The sequence below is a fragment of the Myotis myotis genome, unplaced genomic scaffold (genome assembly GCF_014108235.1).
Source record: "Myotis myotis isolate mMyoMyo1 unplaced genomic scaffold, mMyoMyo1.p scaffold_m19_p_7, whole genome shotgun sequence".
In the NCBI taxonomy this organism is placed as follows: Eukaryota; Metazoa; Chordata; class Mammalia; order Chiroptera; family Vespertilionidae; genus Myotis; species Myotis myotis.
The window spans coordinates 23,435,844-23,459,244 of NW_023416379.1; the positions used below are offsets into that span (position 1 = coordinate 23,435,844).

General features: G+C 35.3%; 1 protein-coding gene across 5 annotated transcripts in view; it reads right to left on the reverse strand.

Moving 5' to 3' along the window:
- Positions 1–216: 216 nt before the first annotated feature.
- HBS1L (HBS1 like translational GTPase) overlaps positions 217–23,401 on the reverse strand; it is an 82,972-nt gene continuing 59,787 nt past the window's right edge. For 3 of the 5 annotated variants that reach the window (XM_036315950.1, XM_036315951.1, XM_036315955.1), the window contains 11 exons: positions 21,840–21,957; positions 20,840–20,986; positions 18,892–18,966; positions 18,203–18,320; positions 17,716–17,784; positions 14,400–14,504; positions 10,956–11,046; positions 10,454–10,562; positions 5,118–5,218; positions 2,017–2,161; positions 217–850 (listed from right to left, as the gene is read on the reverse strand). In XM_036315950.1, the coding sequence (XP_036171843.1) occupies positions 839–850; positions 2,017–2,161; positions 5,118–5,218; positions 10,454–10,562; positions 10,956–11,046; positions 14,400–14,504; positions 17,716–17,784; positions 18,203–18,320; positions 18,892–18,966; positions 20,840–20,986; positions 21,840–21,957 (1,090 nt within the window). In that variant the 3' untranslated portion in view covers positions 217–838. Of the gene's footprint in view, positions 851–2,016; positions 2,162–5,117; positions 5,219–10,453; positions 10,563–10,955; positions 11,047–14,399; positions 14,524–17,715; positions 17,785–18,202; positions 18,321–18,891; positions 18,967–20,839; positions 20,987–21,839; positions 21,958–23,401 lie in introns of those variants that run through there. The other 2 variants (XM_036315952.1, XM_036315954.1) reach the window with 2 other exon arrangements.

Consider the following 23,401-nt stretch of genomic DNA (forward strand, 5'->3'; position numbering starts at 1 on the left):
CTTGATCCATGGTAGGGTGCGTGCACAAGGCAGCAGATCGATGTTTCCTTCTCACATTGATGTTTCTCTCTCTCTCCGCCCTGCTTCCTCTCTCTCTAAAATCAATAAAAACATACTTTTCGCAAAAGGAAAAGAAAAAAAGATCCCATAAAACCCCAAAGTCATATTTAGTGATAGTGGTAAAGAATCTCACATACATTTAAGAAACAAAACACATTTTGCTGTTATGCTCAAACTAAGACATTTTATTAGTTGGCTTTACACCTTAAATAATAGTTTGGATAACAAAGGAAGAGTTTCCACTAATTCCAACCTAATCTTTCAAAAGTTTACTTGTTACAGGAAGAATATTCTTATGCTCAACACAAAATATCTTTAAGATTATAACCTTCAGTAAATCTTTCCTTAGAGTTAACAATAACAAAAATTTGGTCAAATATTAACTACCTCAACCACCCAATTTAGTTATTTTTCCAAAATGTATGCAGTAGAGTTGAAAACCAAAAGGAAACTGTAAACATTCCGTAGTTTGGCTGGAAGTTGAGTTCATTTCATGATGATTCAATTCTTTTAACACGTATTTCAGATAGTTTCCGTAAATCTTAGCAAAGTAAATCCATTTACTAACATTTCAAAGGGAAAGCTGGTTTGGCAACTTGAAATTTTTGCAGGAGTGATAATCAATACTTCTTTGCTGCTGATTATGGCTTTAATTTTCTCTCTTTTTTTAAAAAAAATACCAATTGCACATTGTTCCTTTAATTGAATAACTGGATTCTTTAAAAACACAGCTTAGTTATGTCCTTGCATTTGGAAGCACTGGAGAAGTTCTGACCCATCATTCTTTTATCTGTAAAGGAGAAAAACATATTTGCTAAAATTCAATCAATCATATTAAAAGAACAAACAACAAAAGGCAAATGACAGTGAAATCATTTTATCAAGATGAATCTTTTTTCTTTTTCCTGCCACTGTTCCCTTCCCTAGTCATGCTATTTCTGAGATTAACTATAATCACTCCATTATTTCCCACAAGGGACTGCATCTTATTTTTAGAAAGCGCTTTTATAAAGAGTGCTTTGGCAGATTGGAAGTGATGTTGATGACAATGACATGAGATAGCATTTATGGAATGCTTTATATGTGTCAATTACTGTGCCGAGTCTTTCCACTAATCATTTCATTTCACATCCACAGCTCCGAGAAGCAGAGTCCACTACCCATTTTTATAGAAGAATAAATCCAGGGAGAAATGTTGTGCTTATGCTGCTAGGAATCAACAGAACAGCAATAGACACTTGGGCAGTTTAACTCCAGAGTCTTTTACATGACACACGTGGAACTGGGTTTTGATACAACCTAAAGCCCTCTGTTCAAAGTATATATACAATTAAATGATTTGAATAAGTTTCATGCAGAAAATAATTATATAAATGAGTAAATCCCCCCCCCTTAAAATATAATATTCATAAGACTTATATTGATCATGATAGTGTAGAAGAAAATTTAAATTAGTGAAATTTTCTGGTTCATTTCTGGCTATTTTCTCCATAACTCAGCTGCACCTCACATTATATAACAGGTTTGCTTCAGAAACATTACTAATATGGTAACTGAACTTTTTGAATGAATCATTTCAAATGTCCTGAAAGCCAGTCATATAATGAAAAAATGTTAATGTGGGCTCTTCTATTAATGAAATTACTGCCCCCAACTTATTTGACTTTCAAAATCTGTATTCTCATCATTTGGATTGCATACTCACAGACTTTTCAATGAATTTCCTTTAATTTTGAGCAATGTTACTGATGGAGGACATAGTTTGGAAGTCTCACTGTAGGAAATTCCAAGACCAAACATTTCTTCCCATTTAAAAAAAAATTTTAATAAGAATTTTAAAATTTTTTATAACACCATAACTGTGTTTCTCTTAAGCCATAAAATCTCATTAATCACCTTTAAAAAGTAGAAAAAAACATCATAACCATGGACACACAACTGGTCACTTTACAATACCTCAGTGACTACACCAGCAGCTACTGTAGAACCACTGTAGCGTAGCATGAATCTCCCCAGTTCCTTAAAGTCTTTGTACAGCTCAAGAGCCACTGGTCTTTGTGTCTGTAGCTCTACCAATGCATTCTGACCTTTAGTCAACAACCTATCAAGAAAAAAAAGGAAAAAATGAATATTCAATAGAGATGAATAAATGTAATAAACAACCTGAAAAATACACAATCAACAAATCAACTTAGTCTTTCAAAACTTAAAAAGAAAATAAATTTTTCTTAAAATGAAAATGTGTCCTTTGAATTTTTCTGGGTTGAAAAAAAAATCACAGCAGAAATTATAGATTAGTTTATATATATATATATATCTTAATATTTGTATTGATTTCAGAAAGGAAGGGAGAGGGAGAGAGCAAGAGTAGCACCTATGATGAGAGAGAATCATTGATCCGCTGCCTCCTGCACGCCCCACATTGGGATGAAGCCTGCAACCTGGGCATGTGCCCGGACCGGGAATTGAACCGTGACCTCCTGGTTCATAGGTTGATGCTCAACCACTGAGCCATGCTGGCTGGACTATACATATATTTTAAGAAATATTAGTTCATCTTTCTCTCTCTCTCTCTCTCTCTCTCTCTCTCTCTCTCTCTCTCTCTCTCTCTCCTTATATATATTTTACCAATCTTTCAAATGTAAACCTATTCCTGGGAGGATGCTATAACACAGTGATGGCGAACCTATGACACGCGTGTCAGAGGTGACACGCAAACTCATTTTTTTGGTTGATTTTTCTTTGTTAAATGGCATTTAAATATGTAAAATAAATATCAAAAATATAAGTCTTTGTTTTACTATGGTTGCAAATATCAAAAAATTTCTATATGTGACACGGCACCAGAGTTAAGTTAGGGTTTTTCAAAATGCTGACACGCCGAGCTCAAAAGGTTCGCCATCACTGCTATAACATAAAGTATACTCAAAGCCCCCTCTACCAAAGCCTTCCCTGTCATTCCCATGAAACAGAGTTTCAATTATCTAATCAAGAAATTGAGGCACTTGTACTTTAAAACAGGAATGCAATGCCCTAACTTTTCCCTAGTAAAATTCTAATTAATAAATTATGTGTTGAAGTTGTCTTTTTAGAGAGGGTCATCTCCTAGTGCCAACATAGAAACTGGTTCTTTAACAAAGGTTCAGGACATAATCACATAAGATTTTTCCATAATATGAAGTTTGTAGGAAATAAAGGGGATGGGGCATGGGTCTGATTATAAACAGGTTCACAGAGATAAGCAAACCAACAAAAATCCAACAAATGCGTGGACACAACACCCTATTTACTACAAGAAGCAGAACCCAATAGGGGACATTTTGACATTGTTCCCTATTTTAATTTTGATCTGCTCTAGAAAGACAGAGAACAGCAATCACAGACTCATCTTCTGAAAAATTAGTTCGGAGACAGACTGATAGAATATGCTAAACAGGTTTCTAAACAAGTATTACAAAATTTCCAAATGTTGGTTTTAGACAATTTCAGGCCAAAGACTCATTCCTTAGGAAGGAGAAGATCCATTACATTTATGATTTGCGCTTAGTTTCTAGAAAATTCAATTCCATTCCATATAAAGCAATTGAGTCTACAAAGTGCCTTTAGTGGAAAAAACAGGAAAAGGCCAAATGGCATTGGTGCAAAATAGAAGGAAAGGACTAAGTTATAAATAAGATGACAAGGAAAACTAACATGAGAATATGCTAAGACCTACTATCACTGAGCTAGGACTTATAAGCAGGACGGGGAATTCAAGATTAGATTTTATGAGCCAATTTCAGATTGAGAATTCTCCAAATCACTGGTCTGGGTCAAACAACCTGGCTCCTGTCAAAAAGGATGTGACTTATGTGAACCAACCAACTGTGTTAGAATCCTGGCTCTGCTATTTGCTAGTTCTGTGACCTTGAACATGTGATACAACCTCTCTAAGCTTCAGGTTCCTCATCTAAAAAATGGGGAAAATAATAGTACCTGCTTCATATGGTTCCTGAGCATATACACCTGTGAAAGCATTCATGACAGAGCCTATGAAACAGTAGTCCTCCAGAAATGTTAGTCCTTAGCACATTTCTCAGCACATTATGGAAGACACTCATGCCAGAAGCTAAAGGCTGAGGTTAAAAATAAAGAAGGATCTTTAAAAGGTAAGAAGCCCTTTATAACTAACGGAGATACAGGCATGGTTTAGAGCAGTGTGAAGATTCTCTCTTCCACTTGCAGCCAACCCATTAACCCACTAACCACCTTTGACCTCTTACACAGGTGCAGATGAGGAGGAACACTCAAGGACAGAAAAAAAGGGGATTTTGGGTGGGATTCCCCATAGAGAAGAAGGGAGGAAAACCCCAAGGCTGAAGCAGCCAAGCCAAACTGTGGTTAGCCTGTAGTTGATTTAGGGTAAGAAACTTAAGCTTCTCAGGAAGCACTTCCTTTGAAAGTGCTAGCCTTGTCCCAGCCAAAGGGGAATGGTCCACAACTAGGCCAAGATATTAACAGTAAGCAGAGCGGACCAATGTGATGAGCTCAGCTAAGGTTCCAGGTGGACACGGAGCAGAAGGAAAATACTTTCCACGTAGAAAAAACTAGGAGCTACAGTGTGTGTAGTTCGCTTTCTCCCTGGGTGTTCTTAGCACAGGGAATGACTCCCTGTAAGGAGAAGACAAGGAAGTTAAGAACACTCAGCTGGAATTTGGAACCAGTGGCTAGGCAAAATTCAAATTCATCTTTTAAAATGTAGGACTGTTTTTTTTTAAAAAATGCCTTTACTTTTACATTGCTTGACACATACATATAAATTTATATTTCCATTTTATTTACAATCACACCCCACCATTACCACCATGCAGAACAAATTACATCTAGCATTCATACCTATAGAGGAGCTTAAATATTTATTTTTGTGTCTGTTTTAATCTAGTCCATAAAAAATGATTTCTGGAACAAGTAAAAAGAGAGTTCACTTACTGCTCCTAAAAATATCACACAAAAAAATTAAACTATAAGAAATTTGCTTAAATTGCTTGTGTTTATTATTTACGCATTAAAAGACTTACTTAGGCTTCTTCTTGGTAACCTCACCCGTGCTTTTGTTCAAGACGCTAATCAATCGTTTAATAACAGCAGGCTCACTGACAGTCTGGTAGTGTAACAGCACCTAAAACAAAACATTGTAACACTGAATAACTGCTTACCACAGCATCTCTGGCCTATTACTTGCTCACATTTAATTATATTAAATGCAGCATTATTTCCTGGGTTTTTAGGATCTCCAGTTGCCTCCTCTAAGTCTCACCATTCTAATTAGCTTGCTCCCCAACTTACTAGGGGAAAAAGGTCATGGAGGCAGTCCAAACATCTCCACCAGTCATTGTGAATTACATAACCTTCCTAATAGGGTGAGATGAGAATTAAATAGGATCAGAGACAGTGACTGGTACAAAAGGTGTTCAACATATGTGAACTGTTTCATTATAAAAATTAGGGAATGGGAATCATGTGACATTAAGCAGGAATTAATATATTCATTGTTGGATAATGAGAATAAAATATTATAGGGGAGTTTAGACTGGCTTTGAAGTCAGACAGATCTGAGTTCAAATCTTAACTCCACACTTTCCAGTTGTACAATTTGTGACAAGTCCTTTAACAACTCTATCCCCAACAGCCCAGCTTCAGGATCCTTATCACTGAAATGAGGAAAATCAGATGCTATTTTAAAGTAGTGCCTAGCCACTTTAAAATGGTAAACATTCAGTTAATTGATGGCCTTACATATTAGCTATTATTGTTCATGTTTTATATATAAGAAAATTAATATCAAAAAGGCTTAGTAACCTAATGTGGTTATGGTGACATGTGTCAGAGACAAATTTTTGCTGAGGTCAACTGGAGTCAGAATTAGGCTGTCCTCCATTCAAATAGTAAGGACTGACTGTACACTATGTCTATAGCTTAGGTTAGTGAAAAAATCCAATACCCAGGAAGCGGCCAAGCTATCAAACGTTTAAGTGGTTTGTAAGTACCATTTTATGCTATTTTCCTGAAGAAACACTGACACTTCTATTCTGAAATTTCCTGGCTAAAATAGTTTGCATATTCAGAAAACAGAAGCCTGAAGAGTTTCATATAAGATTTAGGATTCTGTACTTCATGTGGGGTTGAAAGAATTAAATTGCTTAGTGTTGTATAAACTATAATGAGCTACATAATCTATTAAGTAGCACAGTAAGCCAATGAGCAAAGGAAATTTCTTAAAGGAAAATTGAAGGGTTACTTCCCAAAGAATGAGGTAAGAGTTAAGGGCACCATCAAAAGATGAATAAATAGGGAGAAACCAAGATGGCGGCATAGGTTAACGCCAGAGATTGCTGCCTCGAACAACCACTTCAAAAAAACAACTAAAGACGGAACGGACATCATCCAGAAGCACAGGAAGGCTGGCTGAGTGGAAATTCTACAACTAGGAGGAAAGAGAATATCATACCCAGACTCAGAGGAGGTGCAGTGTTGAAGTGAAATACTCAAGTGCGGAGTGCACGCGGAGCGGGCTGGCGGTGGAGGGCGCGGTTGTTGTTTTCAATCGGGAGGGAGTTTCAGACTCTGAGCTCCAGATCCGGGTGAGTCTCTAGGGACCCAGACTCAAACGGGAGAAGCGGGACTGTCTGGCTTCGGTTGGAACTCGAAGGCAGCTTTCTCTCTGAGGTTTGCAGCGGTTGCTGGGACTCTGTGAGGCAGAGCCCCTAGGGACGGAACTGAGAGCAGCCATAACTGCTCGCTCCGGCCCGCCCTGTAGATCCCTGGGGACTCGCCCCGCCCAAGCCCTGCACAGAGCCATTTGCCGGATAGCCTCAGGCAAACGCTAGATTAGCACCGCCCTAGAGATCCAGCACAGAAGCTCTCCCACTGCAGACACAGCGGACTCTCATAGCCAGTTGGCCTGGAGGTCAAATCACCCCCGGTATTGCCGACATCAATCAAGGCTTAACTACAACAAGACTGCGCACAAAGACCACTAGGGGGTGTACCAAGAAAGCATAAAAAATGCGGAGACAAAGAAACAGGACAAAACTGTCAATGGAGGATATTGAGTTCAGAACCACACTTTTAAGGTCTCTTAAGAACTATCTAGAAGCCACCGATAAATGTAGTGAGATCCTCAAGAAAACTAATGAGACCCTCGATGTTATGATAAAGAACCAACTAGAAATTAAGCATACACGGACTGAAATAACGAATACTATACAGACTCCCAACAGCAGACCAGAGGAGCGCAAGAATCAAGGCAAAGATTCGAAATGCGAAGAAGCAAAAAACACCCAACCAGAAAAGCAAAATGAAAAAAGAATCCGAAAATACGAAGATAGTGTAAGGAGCCTCTGGGACAGCTTCAAGCATACCAACATCAGAATTATAGGGGTGCCAGAAGATGAGAGAGAGCAAGATATTGAAAACCTATTTGAAGACATAATGACAGAAAACTTCCCCCAGCTGGTGAAAGAAATAGACTTACAGGTCCAGGAAGCACAGAGAACCCCAAACAAAAGGAATCCAAAGAGGACCACACCAAGACACATCATAATTAAAATGCCAAGAGCAAAAGACAAAGGGAGAATCTTAAAAGCAGCAAGAGAAAGAAACTCAGTTACCTACAAGGGAATACCCACACGACTGTCAGCTGATTTCTCAACAGAAACTTTGCAGGCCAGAAGGGAATGGCAAGAAATATTCAAAGTGATGAATACCAAGAACCTACAACCAAGATTACTTTATCCAGCAAAGCTATCATTCAGAACTGAAGGTCAGATAAAGAGCTTCACAGATAAGGAAAAGCTAAAGGAGTTCATCACCACCAAACCAGGATTATATGAAATGCTGAAAGGTATCCTTTAAGAAGAGGAAGAAGAAAAAGGTAAAGATACAAATTATGAACAACAAACATGCATCTATCAACAAGTGAATCTAAGAATCAAGTGAATAATCTGGTGATCATAATAGAATCAGGGACATAGAAAGGGAATGGACTGACTATTCTTGGGGGGGAAGGGGTGTGGGAGATGTGGGAAGAGACTGGACAAAAATCGTGCACCTATGGATGAGGACAGTGGGTGGGGAGTGAGGGCGGAGGGTGGGGCGGGAACTGGGAGGAGGGGAGCTATGGGGGGAAAAAAGAGGAACAAATGTAATAATCTGAACAATAAAGATTTAATTTAAAAAAAGATGAATAAATAAACAAAATGTAGCATTTACATAAAATGGAATATTATTCAGCCTTAAAAATGACTGAAATTTTGATACATGCTATAATATGGATGAAGCGTGAAAACATCATGTGAAGTAAAATAAGCAAAGTGCAAAAGGGCAAATAGTATTTGATTCTATTTATATGAGGTACCTAGAATAGTCAAATTCAGAGACAGAAAGTGGAATAGTGATTACCAGGGGATGGGGGCAGGAAAGGGGAGTTAATGTTCAGTGGGTATGGAGTTTCAGTTTGGGATAATAAAAAGGGTCTTGAAATGGATGGTGATGATGAATACATAAAAATGTGAATGTACTTTATGCCACTAAACACTTAAAAATGGTTAATACAAGAATAAACTCTGTATTTCACTTACAACTGTAAACCTACTTTTGCATCACCTTGTATTTATGTAGCAATAATAAAAAAGTCCCTAAATAGTAAAATTTTAATTACTTAGGAAGCCTTTTCTTGGTTAAAAATTATATTTTGAAAGGTTTCTTCCCACAGGAAGTGGACAATGACAAAACGTGACTGCTTTTCTGAAACACGTTTCATCCTGCATTCATGAATCAATACAGGTGAGAGCAATCTCATTAAGCAGCACTGAAAAACTTTCAATTCATACTTATTTTTAAGAAACTACAGTAGACAGGAAAACAGTATTACTATTCAAAGTAACTATTGACCTGTTGACCTCTGTACCTCTCCACTGGTGAAAATTATTGCTGCGTGAGTAAAAACATGCAGTACCAACCTCTCCAACTTCTCCACTGGACATACTGCTTTCTAAGAATTAGTGCCATTTGTACATAGCAATTATGTTGTAGTTCCTTGACTATCAAAACATGCATTTTGAATATTTAAAAATTAAATATTTTCAACTATAACAGGTTTTTTGTTGTTTTTTTGGAGAGAAGCTTCTACTCCCTTTTTTAGCTCATGGGAGAAATGGACTATAATTATAAAAATAAAAAACTTAAACAGTGTCTTATAAACATTTTATATGATCAAATTTACATAGAATTACAAAGAATTATCAGCAAAGCACATGACTCAAATAGTGTAAGTATAAAATGAATTTAAGTTAGCTAAATAAATGTATTTTAACCCCTTAAGTACGATCACTAACTTAAATGAAGTTTAAAGGTCAATTACTATTACTGTCTTACTTTTATTGCAAAGATGCATCGAATGGTGAACTGTTTATATTTTCAAAAGGAAGCCAATTAATTCCACTGAGAAACATTTTTTTACTATCATGCAGAATCTGTACTACATAAACTGATCAAGAAAAAAAAGTCTAATGGGAAAAATGCTCATTTGTTAAGTGGCAAAAACAAGTTACCAACCTATAAACAGAGTATGGCCCTGAATATCTGAAAAAAAATTACACATAAGACAAGGAATTCATGCTATGCACAAGTAACAGTATCTTTTCTGGATAAATAACATCATATCATAAAATCACCCTCTTCCCATAAAGGTATGTTTCAAATGAAGCTGGTCAATGATAACTGGCAAACCAAACTCACAGCATGCAGAGTCTCAAGGTGTTGCTTCAACACAATTAAGTTTACCCTATGGCAGGCACCCCAGAATATACCCATAAATACCAAAGGGTAGACAGCACGTACACAGAAAAACACACCGAAATGTAAAGAGAATACGAGTATATTTATGGATTATGCAATTATAGAACAATCTTACTAAGTTTATTTTCTTGTGTTTTTCAGTTTTCTGTAACAATGTATCACTTTTACAATCAGAAAAACTACAAATAAGCATATTAAAACAAAAAAAACCCAGAAAAACCCAATTTACAATTAGTCAGGTAACCTTTAGAACACAGTAAAAAAGGATCTACCAATTTCCCTAGATAAGTTATATTATTACCATCAGTTTGTATCCTATTGATTATGAAATATCTACTCAATGCCTCTTTGAAAATATTCAGGCTCAAGGATCAAAATAAAAAGTAAAATAAAAATGACTTTCAAATTCTAATTTCATGTTTTTCTGGATTAGAGTAATAAGATGTTAGCTGAAAATAACCATAGCACTATCACTTGTAAAAAGAATTATTGCTTTTAAGGATAAAGTGACTTTGAATTTGTAAAAACAGTAACAACTGAACATTTTGAAACTTACAGGAAATCCTCTAGTGATAGGAATTTCAATATTGAAGATGAGGATTCGGGCTCTGAATCGAGTGCAAGCTTTAATGGGTTCTTTGGGACCACAAAATATGCAGCCAACACTGTAACAAGAAAAAAGGAGAGAAGGTAGTTGGGGGACAAATAAACATACCTCCAATAGGATTACCTCTACAATCATTTACTAAGTAAAACAAGCAAGCAAATTAGGGTCTTTTTCTAAATATTCCCTTCTGGGTCAAAGTCTGGCTTTATACCTTATATCATTTTCACACATAACAGCTTTCACTCAAAGAAGTACATGAGCTGACATGTATTGATTTCAATTTTAAGTAGGTTTGCTTATTATCCTTATACTTCCACAGTGCCTGGTTTTGGCCAAATGAGATTCAGAATTAATACTCATTCTCTCATTTGAACTGGTCAAATGCAAAATGTATGTGTTTTGAGGTCCTATATCTAAAACAATGGTTGATTAAATTCATTTTCTCACTCACTTAATTTTGATGATATCCATCCCAACCAACGTAAGACTAACATGATCGCCTGCTGCTGCCCAATCGACAGGTTCATCATGCAGAGTGATTCCTGGAAATGAGTAAGAACCAAAGAATACAGTGAAACACCTCAATATCGAACCATAACAACCAAGAGAGTTTGGCTGATTGTGCCTCATCAGTCACTACTCATCATTTTCAGTATGAATGGATCGAGAGTGAGAAGAGTAACTGTGCATGCTGAGGAAGACGCACTTCCTCTACACTGACTCCTCTGGCAAACCACCCTAAACATAAAGCGACTTGTATTTGCCCATAAAAGGCTCTTTTCTGCTTTTTCAATCAAGAATTTTAAACTCATTTACACAACTGAGTATATTAACTAAACAGGCCCCAAATATTTCTGTTATATTAATGGCTGTAGGTATAACAATACAGCTCCAATTACTTTTAGTAGCGTAAAAAATGGGACTGGGGAAGCTGTCCAGTCTTCAGTTTACGTTGAATTAGACAACCACCTAAACCACCACCTGTGTTCTCCCAGGAGCCCATGGGCATCATTGCTCAGTCAGACGTGCTCTTGGCAGAATCTTTCACCAATTCCTTTCTCAAAAGAATGGCTGCCCAGAGACAGGGAGATGCACAGTGATAACTGGTTATTTAAAAAGAGATTAATAGTGTAAAAAATTTTAATTTAAAAATGATCCCAGGTGCTGCACATACCTCTGTTACCTAGGGATTATCCTGGAGAACAACTATAAGGGCAATCCTCAGCTGCCTTATTCAAAGACTTAAAAGGAGTATCATATTTTATGATTCCATGGGTTAAGTTTACGGGGTAAGTTCCTTTCCACTGGAACTTTAGTCTTGTGATGAAGACAGTATGAAGGGCAACAACTGTGGAATAGTTCTTAAATGACATGTTTTTTAGGTAATTATAATTTACCCTCATATTTCTGAAAATATTTATTTTTCCTATGTAGCATACACTTATGCGAGTTTCTTTAAGACTTTTATGCGAGTTTCTTTAAGAATTTTTGAAAATTCAAGGAGAGTTTTAAGGATTCTGGGACAACCTACACTTTTATTCAAAATTTCAATTATGTGCACATCTGAATTACTCTGAGAGCCATACTTTTCATCAAGGTATCAAAGAGGTCCTTGATTCTAAAATTGTTAGCAATTCTAATATTAAGGAATATTTGCTAAATTTTCAACTAATTAAATTTAGTTTTTAAATGTAGATTTTAAATGAACATATCTGATTTTGCTATGAAATGTGGCATTGAAGACAGGAGCTACATACTTAACATACACTAGAGATTGCCTTAATTTAAGATCTAAGGGCACTCATACCAGAAGTTCAATTAACAATATAAAATATCTACAGATAATATATAATCTAATTTTCTGGCCCCAAACGTGTTTCACTGTTCTATATATGATATCTATCTTCTTGAAGACCTTCACTGGACAGACATTACACACAAAAAGTTCTTTTTCAACACTCCATGCACTTGATAATGTTATTAAGGTAAAAACATAATTAAGAATTTCCACTTGTTGGTTGCAGATTTAGTCACTTCTCTCTTTTAGGACACAGCTGGGTAATGAGCCACAGCAGCACCTAAAGCATTGGTTCTCAACCTTGGCTGCACATTAGAAACACCTGGGAATCTTTTTAAAATCCTGATTTCTGGGGCTCATCCTCCGGAAATTCTGTTTCTTTGTTACTAATGTTGTGGCCCCACCCCATAACAAAGAAACAGAATTTCCGGAGGATGAGGCCCAGAAATCAGGATTTAAAAAAGATTCCCAGGTAATTGTAATGTGCAGCCAAGGTTGAGAACCACTGACCTAAAGTGTTCAGACAGAAGTGTGCATTAAACAACCAAATAAATGAAGCAAAGCAACAGGGTTAGAAATTGAGAATGGAGAGCCTCCATGCTGGGGTAGAAGCACAGCTCTCAGGAGAGGGTGCTATACTCTTCAGGGGCTTCTGATATGGTGTCTCTTTAAGAACCACTGGATTAAAGACAAATGGGTAGAGTTTTTCTGGAAGGGAAGTGACAGGAAGGAGGAGTAAGGCACAGAATGTGGGACTTTCAGAAGTGACCAAATTGTCACAAAGCAGTCAAACTGTAAGGTCCCTGGATAATTTTAAAAACATGGTTTTAATTAATGTTTACTGGTTATTAAAAAAACAACAACACTTCCTATTCTCAAAAAAAGCTTGTTAACATAAATCAGTATTTCAAAAGTATTGTAGCTCTTGATCATTTTAAAAAACAAGAGATCTGAACTTGCAAGCTTTTTAAAAAATGTATATGTATTATTATTTATCTAAACAGAATTTTCATGATCCCTAAGCAAGCAGAAAGAAAAAAATAAAATGGAAATAATTTTATCTTTCATCCCCTTATTCATCTTTAAATGTAGATTAAACACTATTACCTAGACACATAGTCATTAATTTCTTATAATCGTCAAGAAATTAGCTTTTAAAGTAATAAGCAAATTAATATTTTTAAATGTACATTCAAATTTATAAACAACTCAGGTACAACTCTGGATATAAATTATAAACAAGATTAACAGAAGCAGAAGAACTGAAATTTCAAAAAATTTTAACATTCCCAGTAGATTACACTTTAGTTTAAAATTGTTACAAATACTATTACTTCATAGTATAAACAGATCTTCATTTTTAAGTTGAATTCCGAGGCTTAGTTGAAAGATTTAATCTTAAGGTAAGTATAACATTATAAACTTTTAAGCAGAATTCAGAAAAGAATAAATGTACACATGTAAGATCAAATGATTAGAAGATGAGAACAGTTATCAGCCATCATGAAAGGTCATATATTAGATTATGTACAAAAGCAATAATTGGTGTACTTTAAACTAGCTCACAATTAATTTCTCTTTTCAACATCAGGATTCTCTACATTTACATTTATTTTCCTAGGTCTTCTTATAATTTTTTTTTTTTTGGTATAAACATGATCAAAGCTGTTACTATATAGTGATTCTAAAATACACATTTCAAAACAACAGACTGCAGCAGTCTGCTTTGCCACTGACTGTTTAGTGCCCAGTTTGGTTAGATTTAATTTCTACTACTGAATACTATTTTAAATGTATCTGTCAGGTGTCTCTACATCTGGTTAAATCCTAAACAGACTTCTCACATCAGTGTCAAAAAAAAAAAAAATGCTACCACAGTTAGAATGCTATAGGTACATATATACACACACAGTCACAACAGAAAAAAATCGTTTAATGTTTTCACATTTTTATCTTCAACAGTTAGTATCATTTTGACAGTCAGTTACAATTTCAGTAAGAGGTTATTTACTCTGGAGTAAATAATTGCACTACTTTTTAAAAATCTGCTGTCTCAACTTAAGGGTTGTTTAGCAGAAGAACTTTGCAGAGGAATACCTTTTGCAGTACAGGTTTCATTAGGAGGCATTGCTAGTAGTCGGTCACCAGTTTGGATATAACCAGCCTCAATTTTCCCAGTTACACAAAATCCAGATCCTTGATCTGCAAAACATACCCAAAGCTTATAATGATTCACATAGCAATGTTATCTGATGATTAATGCTATTAGCTCTATGTGGTTCCCTAGTAGTTATATACAACTGTAGTTCAATGAACATCAATGTTCATCTCAGAATTTTTAACATCGACTAATATGGCAATCACATTCTACTCTTGATTTTCTTACAAATAAAAATATTCATATTACAAAAAGTGGAAATTCATTTCTTCTTCAAATATATATTGAATGTTTACTAAGTACCAGGCACTCTGGGGATAAAGAGATGAAAATATAATCACCTATCCATAAGGAGTTTACACCAGTGAAGAGAAAGACAAAAACAATTACATTGTCCAGAGACAAAGGTTATTTATAATGAACACCTAGAAACAGAAAAAGCTACACAGAAGAATCCATGTTGAGGGGGAACAATTACAGTTTAGCTGGGTACTTAGAAGGAGAAGGAACAGGAGATCACCAGGTAGCTTGCGTGTATGGGTAGGGGAAGCAGGAAAAACGCCACTGACCCGGGAAACTTCATATGCAAAGGCACAGAGTTATAACCGCATGTGGGATGTGCTAAGACCCAGTGTCATTTATATGGAATTTACAGGGACCACATGAAATAATGAGGGAAGTCAAGACATGAGGTAACAGAGGTAGGCAAGGGACAGATGATAAAGGGGCCCTGTAAATCACGCTTAGGGCTTGAATTTCATCCTCAGTTAAGCAATGGGAACCGTTTAAGAACTGTGAACAGAGAAGGGACATGATGGCATTTTCATGTCAGAGAGGAAGGAAGTTTGACTGAAATGCACACATTGACTGTAGAAACTCAAGAATTTGGGAAGAAGGTATAACAGACTTAGGGTGGTAAGGTAAATGGGGGATAATGGCAAAAAGGGAGTTATCTGAGATGATAATGCATTAACTGTGGGACAGGAAGTTAAACAATAAGATGCATTTTAGGCTTGGTGAATTTGAAGTGTCTAAAAGACATACATGTGGAGAAGACGCATTCTAGGAGGCACCAATCACACCAAATTCCATGAGAATGGAGCCCTGAGAGCACATTCCCTATGGGGATGTCCAGGAGCAGGTAGTACATTTACCTAGAGAATGTGAACAGATAGGTTGGAGATACAGATCTGGGAAGCATCCACACACTGGAGGCAGATGAACTCTTGCATGTCTGTACAAAAGGATTATGTAGAGTAAGAGGACTGACACAATAGAACACTAGTTAAGAGAGAGAGGAAGAGGAGCACAAAGAAGATATAGGGAGGTCAAAGACATAGAAGGAGAGCAGGAGAAAGTGGGTCACAGAAACCAAGGGAGAAAAGTTTTAAGGTAGATGTGGCTACTGGTCTCAGAAGTAACACCAAATTCAAGGAAGATGGAAGGAAAATAAAACTGAAACATGTTATTGACTTGGGCAACCAAGAGATCATTTGGTAGGAACATACTGAGGGGAGCAGTGTAGGCAGAAGCCAGGAAGTAGCCTGAACACAGAACAGGAGATGAAAAAATAGAGTCAGCAAACACTGTTAATCAAAAAAGAAACTTAAGCACCTCTTGTATTTTAAATAGATAACAGTAATTTGGAAAGCATTACCATATATACTCTTCTACTACCAGAATGCTAGAAGCTAATAACAATAAATTTCAGCTTTTTAACCAGTTAACTGCCACGATATTTTGAATTTAATTTAAAAAGGTCCGCCACTTGCGCCGATACATGTGGCGTACAAATGGTTAAAATGATTTTTTGAGACACCTTCATTCATTCACTATTAAACATTAGCATGTATTAGGTGCCAGGCACTGAGCCTGGTCCTGCAGATGCAGATAGAGAACAGACAGTCCTTGCCCTCAGGAAGTTCACAGCCTAAGTGAAATAGCACTCAGACACTGATGAGAAATGCAATGACAGAGGATACAGAGAACACAGAGAAACACCTCAGAGGATGTGTTTGGTGAACTCGCCAGTCATCAATTTACTGCTTCTCAGTTCCAAATCCACTTTACTGCCTGCTCTGTGAATAATGAAGATATGGAGGACAGTGACATTTTTACTGTATTGATTTTTCTAATATATAAATATGTTACATCCTTCTGCTTGCTGAGATTGTTTATTCCATTTCCATCTTATATATTTCTATACTAGAGGCCCAGTGCACAAACCTCAGCCCAGCCTGTGCCCTCTCGCAGTCCAGGAGCCCTCGAGGGATGTCTGACTGATGACAGTCGGACATCCTTATGTCTGATTAATGACAGTTGGACATCCTTAGCACTGCCACGGAGGCAGGAGAGGCTCCCACTACCGCTGCTGTGCTCGCTAGCCGTGAGCCCGGCTTCTAGCTGAGCAGCGCTCCCCCCATGGGAGCGCACTGACCACCAGGGGTCAGCTCCTGTGTTGAGCGTCTGCCCCCTGGTGGTCAGTGCACATCATAGCGAGCAGTTGAGCAGCCTTAGCATATCATTAGCATATTATGCTTTGACTGGTTGAATGGCCGACCAGACGGACTGGACACTTAGCATATTAGGCTTTTATTATATAGGATAGGGTCTTACACTCATTAAGTGAGATGTATTCTTAGATATTCAATACACCACCTCCTCCAGTAATGTCTGTACCCTTCTGTGTTTGGGTACCTTCCCTCAGCCCTAGGGTACCACATAGTTTCCTTATATCTTATATCACTCTTTTTTCACATTAACAATCCTTTACTAATATATTGAACTTCCCATTTTACCTATATGTGGTTGGTGTCTCCTGAGTGAATCCAAACACCTACAGATAGATAGGAAATGAATAAAGAGAGAGAACAAACCATGGGTAGGCACTGTGGCAACAGGGACCCTCCAATGTGGTTAAGAAATAGTGAACAATCCAGTTTGATAGAAGAATACAGAAACTAAGGGGATCTCCTGTGAGAAAAAACTATGAGGCTAGAAAGATAAAGGATAAAGTTTTTTCATACCTGAAAAATAAATATGAGACGGGGAAATAGTGAGTAAATTGAAGATTTTTCTGGGCAGGGGAGTTAAGTAACTAGTACTGTGCCCTTTAAATTTGGCAGTGATCCTCACATTGGCATAAAGAAGGGAGAATCTGAAAGACAATATAATAATTTTGTCCAAGAAAAGAGGTCAGGAGATAACAGAAAGGCAGGGGTCATACTGCAACAGTAATGCAGAGGTAGCACTTACCTTTGAAAACATCAGATACACATAATCTAAAAGGCTTATCGATAGATCGTTGAGGAGGTTTGAAGGAATCTGGAAAAAATGGCAAAAAAGCTAGGTTTAATTTAAAAGTAATTTTTGACTAATGTCCTAAGATCCCATTAAAGCCCCATCTCTCTTAGAAAATAATTATTAAATATAAAAATTAATAGCAAATTGACTGTCATTCATATAATACTTTGTAGTTTATAAAATGTTTTCACACATATTAAATCATTTAATGTCAACAACAGTTTGTGAGGTGGGTAAGGTAGGTATTAGCCTCATTAATTCAATATGGAAAAGTGAGCATTAGTTTAAATATTGCATGTGATTTCAAACCTGGTAATGTAGCTCCTCTAACTACAAATCCTATGCTTTTGCACACACACCACTGTCTAGCATAAAGAACTCTAAACAGTAATTAATAGCAAGTTATATTGCATCAAAATTAGCAAGGCAATATTCTTACCAATTTGTTCTAGTAAACATAGTCCTTTATACCATTTTGTAAGTTCACTTGACTGGGATCTAGTGATTAGATTTTCACCACTGAGACCACTTGTAGGGATAAAAGCAACATCACTTTCCTATTAAAAAAGATTGAATATATGAAACTTAATACAACATTGTTTCTAAAAAGTTAAAAGGTTCACCATTACCATAATTGCACCAAGTTGGCAAAAGCAACAACAATGTACTTTTTTAAAAGTAATAGAAATCATAGTACTACAATCCTGATCTATTCCAACATTTTCAACTTTTTTGATTTTGTGTGAAATTTACAAATATGTTCCAAAACACGCAAGCATTTTTACCTAGTAACATAGACATATTTCACATTTTTGCTGGAGAAATTCCTCTCTACTGCTTTCCACTTTTCTTTGTAATCGCCCTAAACCATACACCTAATTGAATAGGTGGAAAAAAAGTATTTTACTTGTATTAAATCCAAGCCAATTTACAAAATATATGCAATTTAAGGTGAAGTAATCCAAAGAACTAAAATGTAATATATACATGATACCAGGGCAAATAAAAACAAAAAGAATTCATGACATTTAGCAAGACAAGAACACCAACATATTAGTTTTTTCTCTCATAATAATAAAATGAGACTTAAGAAAATTAACTACATAAATAAATTTAAAATTATCGTACCTTAAAACCTGCTTGCTTAAGAAAGTGCCCAAGTTTTCCAGTAATCTCTTGAAATCTTTCTTGTTGCCAATTAACCTGATAAAGATCCAATTTAGGTTTAAAACTATGATTCTGACCAGGCTATATATAAAATTTAAATTTACATAATAAAATGTAAATAATCAAGACTATAAAATAAATAAAAATCTATTAAATATGAAATCTTTTAATCAGTTAACTACCATAAGCATCTATAGATGCAAGCAGCGGACCTTTTTTAACTAAATTTAAAATATCATGGCAGTTAACTGGTTAAAATTAAAATTCAGAATATAAGATCTCATTATTAATATGATCTAAAAGTAGCTTCTACAACAGAAAGCCTAGAAACAAACTCCAACACACACAGACATTTTTGTATATGTCAAAAATGATTTCAACTTTGGGGAGAAAAGTGGATAATTTATTAAGTTGTGCTTGGACCAACTGATGAAATAAAACAAAGCCAAACAGACTAAAAATGTATATGTAATATGAACTCTGGATAACATTATGCATACTGTAGTATTAGAGGTAAGGGTAGCAATGTCTGTGACTTGGAAATTCATATCAAAATGAAATGCATTGCCCTAACTGGTTTGGCTGAGTGGATAAAGCATTGGCCTGCGGACTCAAGGGTCCCAGGCTCGATTCTGGTCAAGGGCATGTACCTTGGTTGCAGGCACATACCCAGTAGGGCATGTGCAGGAGGCAGCTGATCGATGTTTCTCTCTCATCGATGTTTCTAGCTTTCTATCCCTCTCCCTTCCTCTCTGTGGAAAATCAATAAAATATATTTTTTAAAAAATGAAATGCATTAAGATAGATACAGGGAAAGATAGATAAAAATGTGATCAAGCAAGTAGTAGAATCTATAGTAATGGGTATAATATAGGTGTTTGTTTTAAAATTCTTTCAACTTTTGTTTACATTTGAAATTTTTCATACTAAAATACTGAGAAAAGATAAAAGGTATATGTGATAATGATATCACAGAAAAACTATGTAAAAAATGTAGGTGAATAGTATCTGATTCCAGGGTAAGAAAATACTTAAAAGGAAATATTTATAAATTTGAATATATGTCAAAAGCACACCACAAATAAAATGAGAAGTAAAATAATAAATTGGTAAAAATATCTGACAAGATAAAAGATTAATATCTTTAATAAATAACGTGTACAAACTGATAAGAAAAAAAATTCAAAAATAATTTATAAATAATTCCAAAAGAAAAAATATAAATGATCAATAAATATACAAAGTATATTTACATATTATTGTAAATACTAAAAAGTTAGGAAAAGAAATATGTTTTATTTATCAAATTGGAAAACAATCCTTTAAACTCAGCAGTGTTGATATAATGTGGGAAAGTGACTATGATATATGTCAAAAGGAAGCAACTAGAACTTCTCTGAAAGGAGTTTTAATCATGTGCAATGAGTCTTAAAATTTCTATGCCCTTAAGCCAGAAATCTCCACAGAATAAACTATTTCTAAACACACACGAATACACACAAAACTAGAAATATTCATAAGTGTGGGACTGTTTGAATAAATTGTATCTTTAAAATAAACTAGAATAAAGGTATAAAAACAATCTCTTTATACAAAACTTATCATTACTTGGAAACATGCACAAAAATATTGTCAAGTTTTTGAAAAGGCATATAATAAAAAATATTTATACTAAAACAAATGTGTATTATTTTGTAACTAAAAACAAATTTAAGATATTTTAATTTTGAAGATAAGAAGACATGTTTTTGTTTAAAATTACTCATATACCATTTATTTAATATCAGAATCATTAATTTCTTTTTTCAGAATGGCAAATGGACTTTTACACTAGTCACATCTGAGGTCCTCAATATGGCAGAATAACATCTTAATTAGCATCTAAAATCCTCATAAACCCTTTACATACCTGATCCATTTTATTGACTGCAACTGCTAGCTGTGTTACTCCAAGAGAACGAACCAAGAGGCCATGCTCTCGCGTTTGTCCCCCAGTCTCAAATCCAGCTTCAAACTCTCCCCTGCTGGCATCTACAACTAAGACAGCTACATCTGCCTAAGGAAGAAAAAACAATCAAAACCAGAAATAATGTAACAGAATTTTAATTCAAAGGGCAGATTTTTCAGCTAATTGTGTATTGGTCAGATCTGAAAGGCAGATTCTAACCTGACACCAAACACCAAAGCAAATAAAACAAAAGAATTACACAGATGGATTACAATTTTTCAATTAAAAGAGTACCAGCATGCAGCAGGGGAATCATGATAAAAAATTTAAAAATTCTCATATTTGACTATATAATTATTAAAATATCTAGGTAAAGGAGGGAAAACATAAACAAAATTAAAACAGAAGTCACACTTTTGTCAGATGGCACAGGCAAATTTTTGAACTCTCCATATTTTCCAATAATCATCTGTTATAAAAGAAATCAATGTCCTATATGTGCAGTGTTACATGTAAGTTACAAACTAATTGTTTTTTAAATTAATCCTATAAAGAATGTAAATAAACCATAGGTGGAAAACTCCCAAGCTTCATTATTTCTGCATAAATTCACTTTCAATAAATATATAGAACATGAATATAAATATAGCAAAAAGGCAGATGCTGAAATTGTCACTCCAACTTTAATAAATAAAATGTATATCTCATCAAGCACTTTTACCATTATTTTTACTATAAAGAAATTTATAGCTTTTACACATTTCTTTCTTTGTAATAAATCTGAACAAGTTTTATAAAGTACTGATAAAGAGATCATGAAAAATATTTCTCTATTTTTTTCTAATTTTTTAAAAGTTAAAATTTTAAAATATTTTAAAAGTTATAACCCTAGAATTATAACCTCAGCATCAGGAAATTTTATATACATGTAGTGCACTATTGTTAAGGAAATATCTGGTACCTGGGCCGCTCCCGTAATCATATTTGGAATGAAATCCTTATGGCCTGGAGCATCCATTAATGTTATAACTTTGGTTGTGGTCTCAAACTTTGTCATACCAACATCCATTGTTACTCCCCTTAAAGAAAACGAAAATGGTTAGAATGCACTATATAAATAATCAGTGTAATGGATTCAATTATTTCATAATGTAAGTTAAATGATAGTCTAAAATCTTAAGTAATAATGGGGATTTTATTATACAGCCTATTACTTGGAGAAATTAAGCTATCAATTTGGGCTAGAATTTCTGCTGCGACAGAATTACACCCATAGAGCTTTAAAATAAAGTTGTGGATGCAGCAAAGATTTTTCTTTTTCTTTCTTTTGGTAAGCAATGTAGATTGGAAACAAAGAAGGATATGTGTGGACATCTCCAAAAAAGGAACAGTAAAATGAAGAAAAGGTAAAATGAAGAATGACCACTATCAGGGGGTAGTTTTCCTCACCTTCTTATGTTTATGCTTCACTAATTATAGAAACAAAGTTAGGAAACTTTCATCTGTATGTTACACATTAGAAAACAGGAGATATCAAAGGAGAGGCCTCATTTTTTTTTAAAAATTAAGAAAGATGAAGAGTAGTTTGTTTCACATCCCATTTCATCCTTCTTAAAGACCAAATACAGTGCCTCTTGATAGCCACACAAATACAGGTTCAGGTTATAAGAAAGTCCAGGGAGCATCTACAAAGGTACTAAGTCATTCTAGAAATTTAGAAGAGAAATCAGGTAGGCAATGAACTAGGTAATTATTCATCTGTTTTGCCCAGGATAATCCAGAGTAATGAATGAACACCCCCTTTTACTACTTAGTATCCCAACAACTATAATGATAAAATACATGTTCACCTTAACAGTAAGGTAACTGTGGGTCTCCTTACTCAAACCATTCTAGTTTAATCTGAACCCATGGGCCATCTGAACCTCTGAAATGATGCTTCATTCTCTTTAACAATCCCCAAATAATTGCTTTTAGATTAGTGTTGAACCGAGACTTATTCCAAGATCCTCCCTAGACTTCTTTGACCGCCATATACTCCTCACTCAGCTCTGGTCTGGATTTGTAAGCCTAAAGATGTCACTCATTTTACTAATTTCTGTTCAACACACAATTAGAATGGAGGATTTACAAATATTTAACATGCTGGGATAAGCAACACATATTATTTTTGAAATGTTATTAAGGAACATCAACTGTCGAGTTAAAACTCCCATTCTGTATCTGGAAGCTTCTCCTAGCTACAGAATAAAGGGATATTCTAAAAATTGCATCATGCTGAATAACAGAGAACTAGCAGCAACAGAAATATGACAGATAACCAGCAGATGTATTATTTTAAAAACCACTACAAGTATTGACTACTCTAGGAATGAGATTATTATGTCACTTCCCAGCTCAACTCACTTAAGAAAATTCACACAAGCCATTCTAACTTATAGTGTCCTCAATCAGTTTATGTACTTAATAGGTGTAACACAGCAAAAAACCCCATATACTTTAATAATCTGCACAGTAAACTAG